The 14,628-nt window shown below is 52.1% G+C and overlaps 1 protein-coding gene across 1 annotated transcript; it reads right to left on the bottom strand.

Moving 5' to 3' along the window:
- Positions 1-1,234: 1,234 nt before the first annotated feature.
- On the bottom strand, positions 1,235-13,989 carry NUDC (nuclear distribution C, dynein complex regulator; the record flags this gene model as incomplete). The annotated part of the gene is made up of 9 exons (XM_084242608.1): positions 1,235-1,497; positions 1,916-2,034; positions 2,119-2,202; positions 3,313-3,507; positions 3,588-3,707; positions 4,423-4,488; positions 4,580-4,783; positions 11,855-11,932; positions 13,909-13,989. 9 exons carry the CDS (start codon positions 13,987-13,989, stop codon positions 1,446-1,448), a joined length of 999 nt encoding a protein of 332 aa, XP_084098734.1. The 3' UTR covers positions 1,235-1,445.
- Between the last annotated feature and the right edge of the window lie 639 nt (positions 13,990-14,628).

The raw sequence follows: 14,628 nt of genomic DNA, 5'->3' as shown, positions 1-14,628 counted from the left end.
TTGGCAGCTTTGACCCCAAGCTGGCAAGCTGATCTACTTGGGATGTAGGAGCCCAACTGGGTTCAGGCTCCTGATTACTCCCCACAGAAAGGGTGTTAGTACTTTCACAGTGAGGGCAGAGCAGGCCCTCAAGCCCATTCTCAACTGAAGAAGCCAGCAGGTACCCAGAACCAGCCTGTACCCACCCCCCCAGCAGCCCCATAGCCCTTTGCAAAGTTCTTTGGGAAGCAACTAGTCAGCTGCCCTTGTCTGGCCAGCTTCCTATCAGACACAGAATTGTCCCTTGAGGCTATAACCTCAAGGCCAAGTTCCAGTTGCTAAAACTGGCCTCTCTCCTTAGGCTCTGCTGTCTCATCCAGGTCAAGGCCGTGCCAAGATAAAAGTGACCACAGGGTGCTGGAGCCCAGAGCTAGCACTGGACAGCACAGAACAGTGGTCCCTCCACCCTAGCCATGACCATAAGGACCACTTTCCCAGCTCAGTCTTGGGAACTATTATTGGCATTCCTTGAAAAAAAGGTTTATGGAGTTTGGACAAAGCTGGATATTGCCTAGTCTCTAAGTCCTTAACAAGCTATTCTGAAATACCAAAAGTACATGTTGTATTCCAGAAAATTCAGGGATCACTCACAACTTAAACAAGATTCTTGCTGTTACCATAACCTCTGTTGCCCCTGCACTTGGTAAGCACTACCCTCTGGCCAAAGTGGGCCAGGGTCAGCTCCAGGGCTGGATTTGGACAAAGACGAGCAGCTCCTCAGCCCTAGCACTCCCCAGAGGCTGACTGAGAAATGCTACAGTCTGCAGAGGCCCAGGTCAGACTCACAAACAGAGACACAAGCTGGACTTTATCCTCCTGGCCAGAACCATGTAGCAGCCTGGCCAGTCCCCCTAGTCTTTGCTATTCTTGATCCCTAAAACAAGTATGTAGTTTTAGAAACACTTGGGGATGAAGGACAAATGTGCTGTAGGGGAGGAAAATGGAACCAGCAAGTCCAGCTGGTCTTAAATTTTGCTGAGTCACGGACCCCTTCAAGATTCTGCCATATGTTCTAGAGCCAGAAAAACTCACCTTTGCTCAGAATCCTATGCAGACCAAAAGGCTTGTTTTAATCCTCCCTTTAAGTAATGAGACACTGAGCCCAACAGAGGAGCAAAGATGTGCCCTCGGTCACATGGCAGAACAGGAGTGAGAAGCCCAGCTCCCAGCTGAGGAAGAGAGGACAGCAGTGGGATTGGGTAAATAGTTTTAATGTGTAACAGCAGGCCAACTGGGGAGGACAAGACCACCCCAAAGCCCCAGTCCTTCTCCCATGATGCCCTGGGACCTGTGTGCCTGGGCCAGTCCCATACCTGCCCCAATCCTGAGGTCCCCCAGGTTCCAGGGACGTGTGAGGAAGCAAAGTGGATGGAGGCTCAGCCCTACAAATTCAAGAGGCAAACAGGCTAGTTGAATTTGGCCTTGGAAAAATCCATCTCTGGATGCTGATCCATGAACCTAGAGAGGGAAAGTAGAAAACAGGTGAAACAGGCTGACGCCTTCTCCCCCACTCCGTATCTGGGAGTAATCTTTGCAGGACCCTGAGCCACTTGGAGCCAGGACAGCATGGGCCGGGTCCCTGAGCCTGGAGCCCATGTGAGCCGGGGCTGAGAGCTGAGCACCAGCACAGCTCTGCGTTCCTGGAGGTGGCAATGACCGCCAGTCACCCCTTCCTACCCGAGGTGGCCTTGGCCTCAAGATGACCTGAAGCGAGTGATTAGGGTAGGTGAGCCAAGGCTGTAAAGCCATAAACACTGTCTCATCTTGGAAGGGCAGGGCGGCGCCTGCATCCTGCTCAGTGACCCACTGAGTTGCTATCACCAGGTCCAAGCCTGCAGACACCCACCTCCCCAAACCCCACATCTGAATTGCTTACTTCTTCAGAATCTCCTGTTTCTTCTGCTCGTCCGACGTGGGCAGCCCCATGGACTTCTGTCTCTGGTCGTACATCATCTTTTCCACCATGCTGCGGGTCTCGCTGTCCAGGTCTGACAGCTGGGGGCAGGCAGCGAACGGGATGGGTGAGGCTCTGGGGTGAGCCAGGGCCCTCACTCCCAGCTGAAGACCCCCAGGACTCACCTTGGAATTCTCAGGATTGATCTTCTTGGTATTGATCTCGGGGTCGCTGGACACCAAGCGGCTCCACCACTCCATCTTGTTGATCTGTGGGAACACCAGGGGTGGGAGGTGGCCTCCTGACCCTTCCAGACCCAACTCTCTCCCCCATCCACATCCTGCCCCTGGGACCCAGAGGCAAGCCTGGGCTGGGACCAGAGGTGCAGGTGGGCAAGACTCTGCTCGACCCAGCAGCCAGGGGAGACAGAGCCAGTTACAAGAGGAAGAATATAGCGCAGAGGGAGATATTAACCCAGGGTGAAGGGAAAGACACACATGGCTGGATTTTTAGGGGCCAGATGAAGAAAAAGGGGAGGACACTCACAGAGGAGGAACACAAGTGCAAGGGGAAAGAGGGGTGCAAGGCAGCAATGGCCAGTTGGGTGGGCCGGACAGGGACTCATGTGCCATGGAAGTTCTCCTCACACCCCTGGTACTGACTCGAGACCCCCTTTATTTATCGGTGCCTGCGCCCCACCTCCATAAGGAGAGTGAAAGGGAAAACATAGGCTCCCTGGGGCCTGTTTTCTGCACTGCTGGCTGCTCTCTTAGCACTGAGAACAGCCCTGCACAGAGCAGCGTCCGCGTGTCTGCTGAACTGACACACATGCACCAACGGACGTGGCTCTGGACCAAAGACTCTTTCAATCCCGACACCACCCCTTGTGAGGAGGAGCCCAGGCAGATTTCTCAGTGGCCCTTTTCCTGACTCAACATGTATCAGGCCTTCTTTCGGTCTTGTTGGAGGATTAAATGAGTTATATCCAGCAGCCCCCAGCAGTCCCTGAGGGAATGAGCAGATGCCGGCCCACACCACGCCCCCCCACCCCCCCGGAAGCCGCATCTCTTGTACCTTCTCTATTTTTTTTTTAATTTTTAAAAAAGATTTATTTATTTATTTATACAAGCACTGGGTACAGTCAGAAGCGCGGGAGGGTGAGAGAATCCACCAGAGCCAGAGCAGGGAGCAGAACAGGCAGAAGGACCGAAGCACACTGCTGAGGGGAGCAGGGGGCAGCAGGAGAGGTCTGCGCGCCATGCGGGACCCTCCTCCAGTGGCCAGGGAGCAGCCGGGGATCGAACCGGCGCTGCAGAGGCTGCGGGCAGCTTCGCAACCCAGCACTCAACCGCTGCGCCACTGGGGAGGCCCTCTCGTACCTTCTCTAAATGCACCGTTACCACCTTGCCATCCTCGATGAGCCACGAGCTCTCCTCCACTTTCACCTCATTGTACAGCTCCCCATCGATGATGGCCGGCTGCCCCCTGAGCCCCACCCGGAGGTGCCGCCGCTGGATGTCCACCACCACGTCCTTCCCCTTCAGCCGGAAGTTCACTCGGAAGGGCACTGCCAGCTGCATGGGACAGGGCAGTCAGGAAGGGCCTAGGGCCACCCAGGATGCTCCCCAACCTCCATCCCGGCCCTGCCACTCACGTCCAGCTCTGACAGCGTCTGGGTCCAGCGGTAATTGGGCAGGTCAGCCCCGTTGCCAAGGTTGGGCTTCAGTTTCCCTTTGTCCTTCTCATCCTCCTCTTCCTCGTCCTCCTCAGCCTCCTGCTCAGTCAGGGGTTCTCAGTTACTTACTTGACACAGACTGAACACCACTGGGCCAGGCCCAGAGATGGCATTGGACCCAGTGGCAAAGGAAACAGGCCCGGTCTCTGCCCACTGGGAGCCAGTGGTCAAACCTGGTCTGACCACCCCCCCGAGTGCTCACTGTCTACCATGTGACAAAGGACACTGTTGGGGGTCAGTGACAGTCAGAAAAGGACCCACGGGACCCAGATGGGGGTCCAAGTCAGGGAAGCTGGGAAGCCAGTGTGACAAGGTGACCAGGGAGTGAGGCTGTTCTTAAATAAAACCAGGCAGACAATGATCGATATCCTTTTTCTGTGTCTGCAGGGTTGAGACTCCCAGTCTCAGACCAGAACCTATGGAAAGTCAAATCAATGTCCCCAGGATTGTTGGGAAGCTGGACTGGAGTTAGTGGGGGGGTACACTTGAGGGTCACATAGCCCAGATGTGTGAGAAAGATCTATACGCCCCCGCACCCCCACCCTAGATCCAGGCATTGCCCTCTCTGGCTCCTGGACTTTCCTGCCAAGGCTTAAAGTCAGTCAGTTTTGTTTTTAAACCCAGACCCTCTGTCCCAATGCCTGATTGGGATCCTGAAATAGGAGGAGGATGGCCAAAGCCGAGGAAAACATTCCAGAGAAAGGCAAGGCTGGAGAGGCACCAGAAGCCCTCGAGCTTCTGCACTCCATCTCACCTGCTTCCCTGGCGAGCCAAGACTGCCATTCTTGAGCTGGGTCTCAGGATTTTCTGCATCCTTTTTCTGTAGCAAAGGACACAGCAGTTGGCAAGAGGGTCCTCACATCCCAGTGCCAGAGGGGATGAGGCAGGCGAGGGCTGCAACCCACTCTTACCTGGTCAATCTCCAGCTGCAGTCTCTCTGCCTCCTCATCAGTCAGCTCCTTGATCTGCGGCCCAGAGGTCTCTGACTTGGCCTCCTTGGCCAGCCTGGCTGCCCGCTCTGCCTTCTCCCGCCGCTCAGTCTCCTGCCGAGCTCTCTTCTCCCTCCGGGCCTTCTGTGCCAGCTGATTGTGGTGGTTGAAGGTCTGTGTGATCAGCTGGGGAAGGAAAAGAAGGTAATGAGACATCAGGGCAAGCAAGGGACAGTGCCCCAAAGCCAGGAGTCAGTCCCATCTCTACCTCCTGGGTACCTGGGCAAAGCAATAGCCTCAGAGCCTCAGTCTCCCCATCTGTAAAATGGAGCGAACCTGCACCTACTCATGTGTGTTGTAATGAGTACCCCTGCAAAACACCTGCACCCAATAAAGAGCAGTTACTTTTTAAAAATACTGTCTAATGATTAAGAGCATGGACACTGAAGTTGGATAACCTGAGTTCTGGCTACTGTATTTTTGACAAACTGTTTAACATGTACCAGTTTCACATTCCTCACTGGTGAGGCTGAATCCCTACTCAGGTTACTGTGCAGATCAGATGTAAGAGACCCGCAGACCCTGCAGTACAGTGCCAGCCCTCAGAAGAAAGCTCTAGGCTCAGCACCGCGGAGAAGCCTCTCTGAGCTTTAGGCCCACACTGGCCTGCTGGTCTCGCTTATCCGCTGTACAGTCTCCAGGATGAGCCCCAGCTGGGCAGCACTGTCCACCACACAGAACGGCCACAGTAGCAGGATGCAAGAGGGAGCTTTCCTGAGGGAAGAGGCTAGTTTCTTCCTCTCCCCAGCTTGCAAGCTATCAATTTCAAATCCCTTCTCTACCACAATACCTTGCCAACATACTTCCCACCTACATCCTGCTAGCTAGTCTCCCTGCCACACAAGGACTACCCTTCACACGTGCCACCTGGCACTATCTGGCTGTGGCCGTGGACAAGTGAACAACTTTGACTCTAAGCTCAGATTCCTCATCTGTCACAAGCAACTATGTCAGGACTGACGAAGTCAGCAAAGCCTACCCCATGTCAGCTAGGGGCTGGGGAAGCACCACCTCTGCCATGAAAAGTGAGAGAAGGCTCCACTTCACTTCTAGACCAGCTCTCAGGGTGTGGTTCCCTGACCTGCAGCATCAGCGTCACCCAGAATTTGGTAGAAATGCTGTACCTCAGGCCCTACTGCAGACCTCCTGAGTCAGAAATCCTGGAGTGCAGGGCAGCATCTGTATTTTTAACAAGTCCTGGCCAATTCTCATGCTCAGTTGAGCCACCCCTAAGTTCACCTGCATGACCCAGAGGTCATCTCTCTGCCTCTATTTTAATATTTCTAAAAGCAGTCTCGCACAAGCCGTTCTCTGCCTACACTGTCCTTGTCCCCCAACCCCCAGTTCATTAGCAAACCCCTACTCACCCCCCAGGACCATGAAGTGTCTCCTGAGTTTGGTCTCTGCTACTTCGGCAGCCCAGGCACGAGCTAAGAGACGCGACTGTGCCGATCCATACACCCTGGGGCCTCTCAGGGTAGCCACCGCGAGATCAGTGGTCAGTAACCCACGTGTCAAGCATCTCTGAGCCAGAGGAAGAGGTCTGAAAGAGCTTGAGGGACCGAGGTAAGGCTCAGGGTCACCGAGTCACCATGGGCACCCAGACCCAGGGTCCTGCCAAATGCCCTGTGGTTTCTCGTTCATCTGGTGGCAATTCCTCGCACCACCCCCACACCTCCAGCCCCATGCCACACTGCAGTATCTCCATTCTCTGCAAGGCTAAAGGGCACCAAAAGCACTCCCTAAACCAAATGGCTTAACAGGACGTGGTGTGGTATAAGTGTGGAAGAAATGAAATGAGCCATTCTGGACTGAGCCAACACATGAAGGCCATTCTGGTATTGACAGAAATCAGTCAAGAGACAATTACGCCAGCGAGACTGTTCCACCAGAGGGCCTTGGTCCCAAGTTCCTAATCGGAGAGACCTTGAACTCAAGCCATTTGCCAACCAGCGCCAAGGGGTGGTGGTAGCAGGGCCCTCTCCTTTCAGGTCGTTCAGTGATGTCACATCCCATTCATCCTGTTCCTTCCCAGCTCCCAGAGGTTAGGTGAGGGCAGAGTCAAGGCCAATCACCTCGGCCTCTGGCCCAGCCTCCTATTCTCCTCCCATCAGCTTTACCCAGGCCCAGTCTTAGGCAAAGATACTTGGTGCTGCCTAGTCCACCCACAGGAGCCAACTAGCATGCTCAGCGTCAAATCTTGACACACCCTTCAGAACCACAGCCTGGCAGAGTGGCCAAGGGAGGAGGAGAGCAGAGCCACTGCTAGGAGACCGGTCCCACACCCTGAGTGGCATACCTGGAAACAAGCTTCCCATGACCTCTGCTGGGTCACAAGGGAGTAAAGAGTGGTCCCGCCAGCCTGGCCAGGGAGACCCTGATAGATATTTAATTTAAGCCTAATCCAAAACATGAGCCCTGAATCTGACCATGGGGAGGGAGACACGTCCCCCAACTCTAAGGGAGATGACACACTCCTCTTCTAAAGCCCCATGTAAATGGAATTATACAATATGTGCTCGTATACTTTTTTGGGTAACAAAACGCAAGGCTTCATCTTTTTTTTTTTGGTATCTGAGCAGTGTTCCATTCTGTATATACACCAAATCTCATCCACTCATCTGTCCTTGGGCACTCAGGGTGTTTCCCTAGCTTGACTATTGCAAGTAGTTTTGCAATGAGCAGGAGTACACACAGACCTTCAAGTTAGTGTCTCTATTCCTGAATACTTAGGGATGGAATTGTTGGACCACATGGTAGATCTATTTTTAATATTTTGCAAAACGTCCATACCCTTTTCCATAGAGGTCAGATGAGCTCACATTCCTCCTGTTGTGGAGCTCTTTTTTCTACACACGCCACCAACACTTGTTGCTTCTGGTCTTTTTTTTTTTAACTTCACTCTCCTTATATGGCACTTTCTCTCCTTGCCTGCCCAAGGACACCTGGGCTGCTCCCACCTGCTGGCTATTGTGAATAGTGCTATGACACGAACAAACCTCTCTTCAATTCTTCTGGATATATACCCAGAAGTGGGAGGGCTGGATCACATGGCAGCTCTATTTTCAATTGTTTTGAGAACGTACCATACTGTTCCCAGAGGCCCACCAACCGTGCACAAGGGCTTCCACTTCTCTACATCCTCGCAATACTTTTTGGTTTGTTTGTTTGTTTGTTTTGACAGAAGCCACCCTAATGGGTATGAGGGTATGATACGGTTTTGATGTGCATTTCTCTGATGACTAGTGAAGCTGAGTATCTTTTATAATTAAAAGTTTTTAAAGGGCCTCCCTGGTGGCGCAGCGGTTGAGCGCTGGGTTGCGAAGCTGCCTGCAGCCTCTGCAGCGCCGGTTCGATCCCCGGCTGCTCCCCGGCCACCGGAGGAGGGTCCCACATGGCGCACAGACCTCTCCTGCCGCCCGCTGCTCCCCTCAGCAGTGTACTTCGGTCCTTCTGCCTGCTCTGCTCCCCGCTCTGGCTCTGGTGAATTCTCTCACCCTCCCCGCGCTTCTGACTGTACCCAGTGCTTGTATAAATAAATAAATAAATCTTTAAAAAAAAAAAAAAAACTATTAAAAAAAAGTTTTTAAAGAGCTTACAATAATTCATTTTTACCAGCAATGTCTGCAAAGTACTCCTTTCCACAGCCCTATAAACAATTGAAAATGTTGATAGAGGGGCCTCGATGGTGGCCTAGGAGTTAAATCTCAGCACTGTGACTGCTGCAGCCTGAGTTCGATCCCCAATCAAGGAGCTAAACCACATGGCGCAGCAGACCTCTCCTGTCTCACCTGCTGCTCCCCTCAGCAGTGTATTTCAGTAGATTCACCTGTTCTGCTCCCCACTGTCTCTGGTGAATCTACTCACCCCCTCAACCCCTGCATCTCTGGCCTACACCTCACCAGTTGTTCTACAAACACACAAAAAAGCTGACAGGAAGAAAAGTGAATCTCACGGTTCTTTTAACTTCCATTTCCTTGACCATTAACGAATTTGAGCATGTTTTCACATGCTCTGTGCATCTGTCCTTGGAACTGCCCATTTTTTGTGTTTTCCTTATCAATGTACAAGAATTCCTGCATATTAAATTAGCTATTTTTTTTTATAGAGGCATGTTTTTTATTTATTTATTTATTTATTATATTTGTTTGTTTGTTTTGTTTACACATGCACTGGGTACAGTCAGAAGCGCGGGAGGGTGAGAGATTCACCAGAGCCAGAGTGGGTAGCAGAGCAGGCAGAGGGACTGAAGTACACTGCTGAGGGGAGCAGCGGGTGGCAGGAGAGGTCTGCGCACCATGTGGGATCCTCCTCCGGTGGCCGGGGAGCAGCCGGGGATCGAACCGGCGCCACAGAGGCCGCAGGCAGCTTCGCAACCCAGCCCTCAACCGCTGCGCCACCGGGGAGGCCCCTAGCTATTAAATCCTATCTGTCTTCTGCATTGCACATGTTTTCCAAATCTACTGCTTTTCAATTGACTTTATTATGTCAAGTCTCTTTTGCCAAACACAAATTTTCAATGTTTGAAACAGCTATCATTTTTTTAAACAGCATCTAAGTTTCTAGTCTTGCATGGCCTCCCCAGACTAGCTTTCCTCGCAAGACTCTTCTTGATACACAATTTATTTTTTACCTGAATAAAACAGATGGTACAATCTTGTTTTTTTTAATAGAAAAATAACATATCAACTGACTAAGCCATCTTTTGCCGACTAAACTGAATTACCTCCTAGATACATATTACACCCTCAAAAACGCTAGACTTTTTCTGAGCACTTCACTGGCTACTGACTCTTCCCATGTCGATGCCACATTGTCTTTCTGAGCATTATAGCTTTACACAAATCTTACCCACAATTCCTAGTCCGAAAGCTATCAAAAGTAAAAGTCTTTCTGTTAAGTTTGTGGCAGGAAGGTATCTGCAACCCTAAGGGGTTTAGAAAATGCCTGTGAACTTGCCTCCTCACACACCAGCCACTTCTTATCCTCACAACAACCATATGAGCTAACGGTTATTACCCCTTCACTCATGAGAAAAATCTGGCTGAAAGACAGTGGTTCATCCAAGGCACACTGTCAAGTGAAGAGAACAGGACAGACTTTTCACCTCTGTGCTCAGGGAAAGGATGTGACTGGTGGTCCTGCACATAATAGGTGCTCAAAACAAAGGAGTTACTGTGTTACAACTGGAAGCCAGGCATAAAGGCTAGACAGGTCCTGCCTGACTGAATCTTCCCAACCTCTGGTGAAGAGCTGACCCTGAGGAAACAAAGAGCCAAGGAGCAGGACAAGGATTTCTAAGTGAGCACCAGCAGCCATCCACCACGTGGCACTTATCACCGCCCCAGTGACAAGGCTGAGGAACCCTGTATCGCCACTCCCTTCTTCCAGCTACTTCTCACTCATCCACCATACCTCGAGCATCAGTTCCTCATAAAGGAAGCTCCTTGAACTCCCAACCTACGGAAGTCCCCACTTTATGCTCTCAGAGCTCCTGCTCTACCACCCACCACTTCTTCATTGCCTGTCTGTTGTTGTGGGGGAGAGGCCTACCATGTAATATCTATGAAGGCAAAAGACTATGTCTGAATTACCTCTGTAGCCCCAAAGGGTTTGGCACGGCATTTAATCCAGGCAAAAGGTTAAGTGGTCAACAAATGCAGTTGAAAGAATGCGTGAGTGCTGTTACAATAAGGCAGTCCAGCCCCCAGAAAAATGGGAGATGCTAGTGATAAATCAGAATGAACATTTGAGCCAGAGGGTCCTACAGGGCCGTGAGCCCACCTTCCACTTTACAGATGTGAAGACTGAAAGGACCAGAGAACTAATGGAAGATAACCAAGTCCTGTAGCACCACCAAGAACCCGGGTCCCTGCGTGTTATAGAAGAGTAGCCTGGGCCTTCAAGGCACAGCACAGAGATGCAAACTCATGAGAACCATGAATTCCCAGAAAGAGGTTTGCAAAATGTCTCCTTACTGTGTCTTAAGTTTAAGTGAAAACAATTATCAAGATTATAAAAATTATAGTTCAGTGAAGTGATTTACTGATTTTATAGTTTCATGATTTACCAATCTTCAAAATGTTATACAACCTAAGGAATCAGAAGTTCAAGGTGTCAGAACCAATTCCAAATATTTGAACTTTGGATCACAACATCTGGGAAATCTAGGACTGGCTGGCTTTGAGTTTTCCTAAATTTCTGTGTTTTAAGCACCATTTTGAACATTTGCCCATTCTTATCTCCCAGTTAAGTAATTAGACAAAATATCCTCAATGGAAAAGGAACCAACAAGCATGGTGCCGGGGCAGAAGGCAAGTCCAACCTTGGCTATCCCACAACTCAGCTCAAGACTTTGTGCCAAGCATCAAACACCCCGAGCCAATTTCCTGGCTTATAAAATGACAGTAGTAGGGGGGCTTCCCCGGTGGCGCAGCGGCTGAGCGCTGGGTTGCGAAGCTGCCCGCAGCCTCTGCAGCGCCGGTTCAATCCCCGGCTGCTCCCCAGCCACCGAAGGAGGGTCCCACATGGCACGCAGACCTCTCCTGCCGCCTGCTGCTCCCCTCAGCAGTGTACTTCGGTCCTTCTGCCTGCTCTGCTCCCGGCTCTGGCTCTGGTGAATTCTCTCACCCTCCCGCGCTTCTGACTGTACCCAGTGCTTGTATAAATAAATAAATCTTAAAAAAAAAAAAAAAAAATGACAGTAGTGGGGTCTCCCTGGTGGCGCAAGGGATTAAGTCATAGCACTATGAAGCAATCCGCAGCCACTGCAGCACGAGTTCCATCCCCAGCCAGGGTGGTGACCCATAAGGCATGGTAGACCCTCCTGTCTTGCCCGCTTCTCCCCTCAGCAGTGTATTCCAGTCAATCCACCTGTTCTGTTCCCCACTCTGTCTCTGGTGAATCCTCTCACCCCCCGCATCTCTGGCCTATGCCCCAGTTCTAATAAATCTTTAATAAAAAAATGGTGACAGTAACACCTGCCCCTCTCAACTGCTAAAGGATCATGGGAGACTGGCAGAAGCACCTGGCAAACAGAGGGGCTTCAATCAATGACAGCTGGATTCCCAACCCCACCCATTGACCTTGGCATCTCACTTTTGCTGAAATCCTATTAGTGTGCTAAAGGCAGGCCACGTGAGCTTTTGATAATGAAGAAACAGAGCTGCCCAAAGGACAGCGGTCCCCAACACTCACCTTCTCTGCCATCCCCTCTTCTCCTCCAACGAAAAAGTCTGTTTTGCGTCGAAGAAAACTGAAGAAAGTATTCACAAGCTGGAAGACAGGAAACTCAAGATGTGATGGTGCCACTCTGAGAGCCCCTCACCTACACAGAAGTCAACTCCCTTAATCTAGACAGAATCTGGGACTTGACTATTTCACTCCTAAGCCTCCCAACTGAGGAGATGCCCTCTCAACAGGCCCTGCCTTAGTGACTTGTGCCAGGATGCCTGACCTTACCTTACCCAGATCAGCTGAAGGTAGATTTCTCACTTCTCGTGGGTATGTGTACATGCCTGGGTACAGCTTTCCTCTGCACACTGATACCAAAAGCCCATCCCAGAGTAGCACTGGTGGAGTTGGTGAGGCAGAGCTGGGTAAGACCAACCTGGGGTTTCCTGAGGTACCAGTGTAGCCATGAGGTCAAGAGCATGGGCTTGAGTATTAGACTGTAACCTTAGGGACGTTTCTTAGGTATAGCAACAGACCTTTAGGGACCTTTCAAGGACCTGAGCGGTGTTTGTCTCAAAGCAAGACATCTGGCAGAGCATGAGCTCCTCACAAGTAGACACTAAGAACCATGGCTTATTCTGTCTGACATCCAGCACTAAGTGTCTGACATCCAGCACTAAGTCACACTTTTAAATGTAACGATCTAGTGGTAACACGGGATTGGCACCTATAAGTCCTTTTATATATTCTAAATCCAACACCAGAACTTATCTCCATGGCTTGGACTCCCATTTCTAAACACGTTTTCAATTCACTCAAAACTGAACTCACTCCTAAATCCAGTTTGTGTCAACAATTTAGGGGGAAGGAAGAGAGCCATTTCACACTTGCAAATCAGTAACTTGCGGGCTACCTCAAAGGGCTTGGGAGTCCTTGGTTACCACAAGCACCTAAAGAATAGGAATGGAAAGTTCAGTGAAGACTTGTCTCCAGTGAAACAATGGGCAATGGACTGCAGAAAGCACACTGGCCTAGCAGTCTGGTGGCATCCAGGTCAGGAGCCTGTTGGATGGTCTTGGGCGATCTCTATCCCTCTGTGGCCCTTGGCCTGCTTAATAGAAGAGCTCTGGACTGATCTTAACAGGCTCTTCCTACTCTAATTTTCCATATTTCTGCTCCAAACTCCAGAATCTACTGGTTGGTCCTTGGAGTTCGGACACTATGTGTTATTTGGGTCTTGTTACCACACATGAGCTACACTTGTGAAAAGTTCTTTTGTCAGTGTCACCATGACAAAGACAGGTTTCTGCTCACGACTGTATCTCCAGGACCCAGTCCAGTGAGTGTGTGGCACACATTAATCACCCAACGAATACTTGTTGGATAAACATGCCTGATTACTGAAAATTCTTCATGTCCTTCACTTCAAGACCCTACAGAGATTGAGATAAAAGGATGCTTAGCTCTGTCTCAGAGACAAGGAGACTGAGGTTTGGAGACAGATAAGGTCCCAAGTTGGTAGGTGGTGGACACCAGTAGTGAACACAGGTCTCCTATTTAAGGCCTAAAAAGACCACGTGCTAACTTCGCCCTGCCGCCTTCAGCCCTCACCCCACCCCGCACACATTGAGCAGCTCATCCCAAGTCTTCGCAGATGCAAATCACTACGTTTCGATTCAAGGAACCTAAGGGTGCACCCTAAGGGACGCTCTTCGGGGGCGACTATCAAAAGCGAAACAGGGAAGGTAATGCTGAGTCTACGGCAGAAGTCAGGGGTGCGGGCAGAGATCCCAAGGCCCTGGGAGACTTGGGGCGGGATCAGGGATGCTGGAGTTGCTGAAATAGAGTGAGCGAGGCACGCCGGGGGCCCCAGATCGATACTAAGGGAGCGAGACGCACCGCGGGGCGTCCGGGCCGGAAGCGGGGCGCGGTGAGGACGGAGGGGGCCCAGAGGCCCGAGAGGCCCGGGGTGGCTCTCCACCCTCGCAGGCAGGGAAGGGCAGAGGGAACGCGGCTCTGGGCGCCCGGGGGGCGGGCGCCGCTGGACCAGGCCGGGCCTGCGCCGCGCGGGCCGTTACCTCCTGCACGCCGCCCTCGTGCTGCTGCGCCATGGCCAGCAACATGCCGTCGAACCGCTCCTCCTCCTGCTCTCCGCCCATCGCGCCGGCCCCGGGCTACGCTCGCAGGTCAGAGCTCCGCACCCGCGCCCCGCGCTCGCCCCGCCGCTGCGGCTTGCGTGCGGCCCAACGGCTCCAGCCCTCCGCCTTCCGCAGCGGAGCCGGAAACACGCACGCGCCCGCGCCCGCCCTCTCCGCCCGCCCCCGGCCCGGCTCGCGGCCATTGACCGCGCGGCACTCAGCCCGCCTCGCCAGCCATTGGCCGGCACGCTGCGCCAATCAGCAAGCGGGTCCCTGAGGCGGTGGGCGGGGCCGGAGGCCCTGGAGTTTGGCGTGAGTTGCTATGGTCACCAGAAGCCTTGGAGCCTTCCAGAAAGCTCTGAGCTCAATTGGGTGGGGGTTAAAAAGAGACGAACTTTTCTTTCCCCCTTGGGGGTGCCGTCCCAGCTTGTAAAACAGGGGCACCGAAAGCGTCCTTACTCGTCTCGTCCGTGCCTCCCACTGGGGAATTGAGACCCTGAATGGCGAAGGGCCTTGCCCAAGAGAGGGGCTACTTGCGGCACCGTCACAGACTGGACCCTCGCAGGCCTCGTGGGCGTAGACCGTGCAGTAGCCCGGCCTCCCGGGCGTAGCTCTGTGTTTGGGCTAACGCTCTTCTGTTACAGTCCAGAAATGCTTAAT

Source organism: Talpa europaea (assembly GCF_964194135.1).
Source record: "Talpa europaea genome assembly, chromosome: 9".
Taxonomy (NCBI): Eukaryota; Metazoa; Chordata; class Mammalia; order Eulipotyphla; family Talpidae; genus Talpa; species Talpa europaea.
Note: the sequence above shows the minus strand (reverse complement) of the source record. Positions and strands in the feature narration are given on the sequence as shown.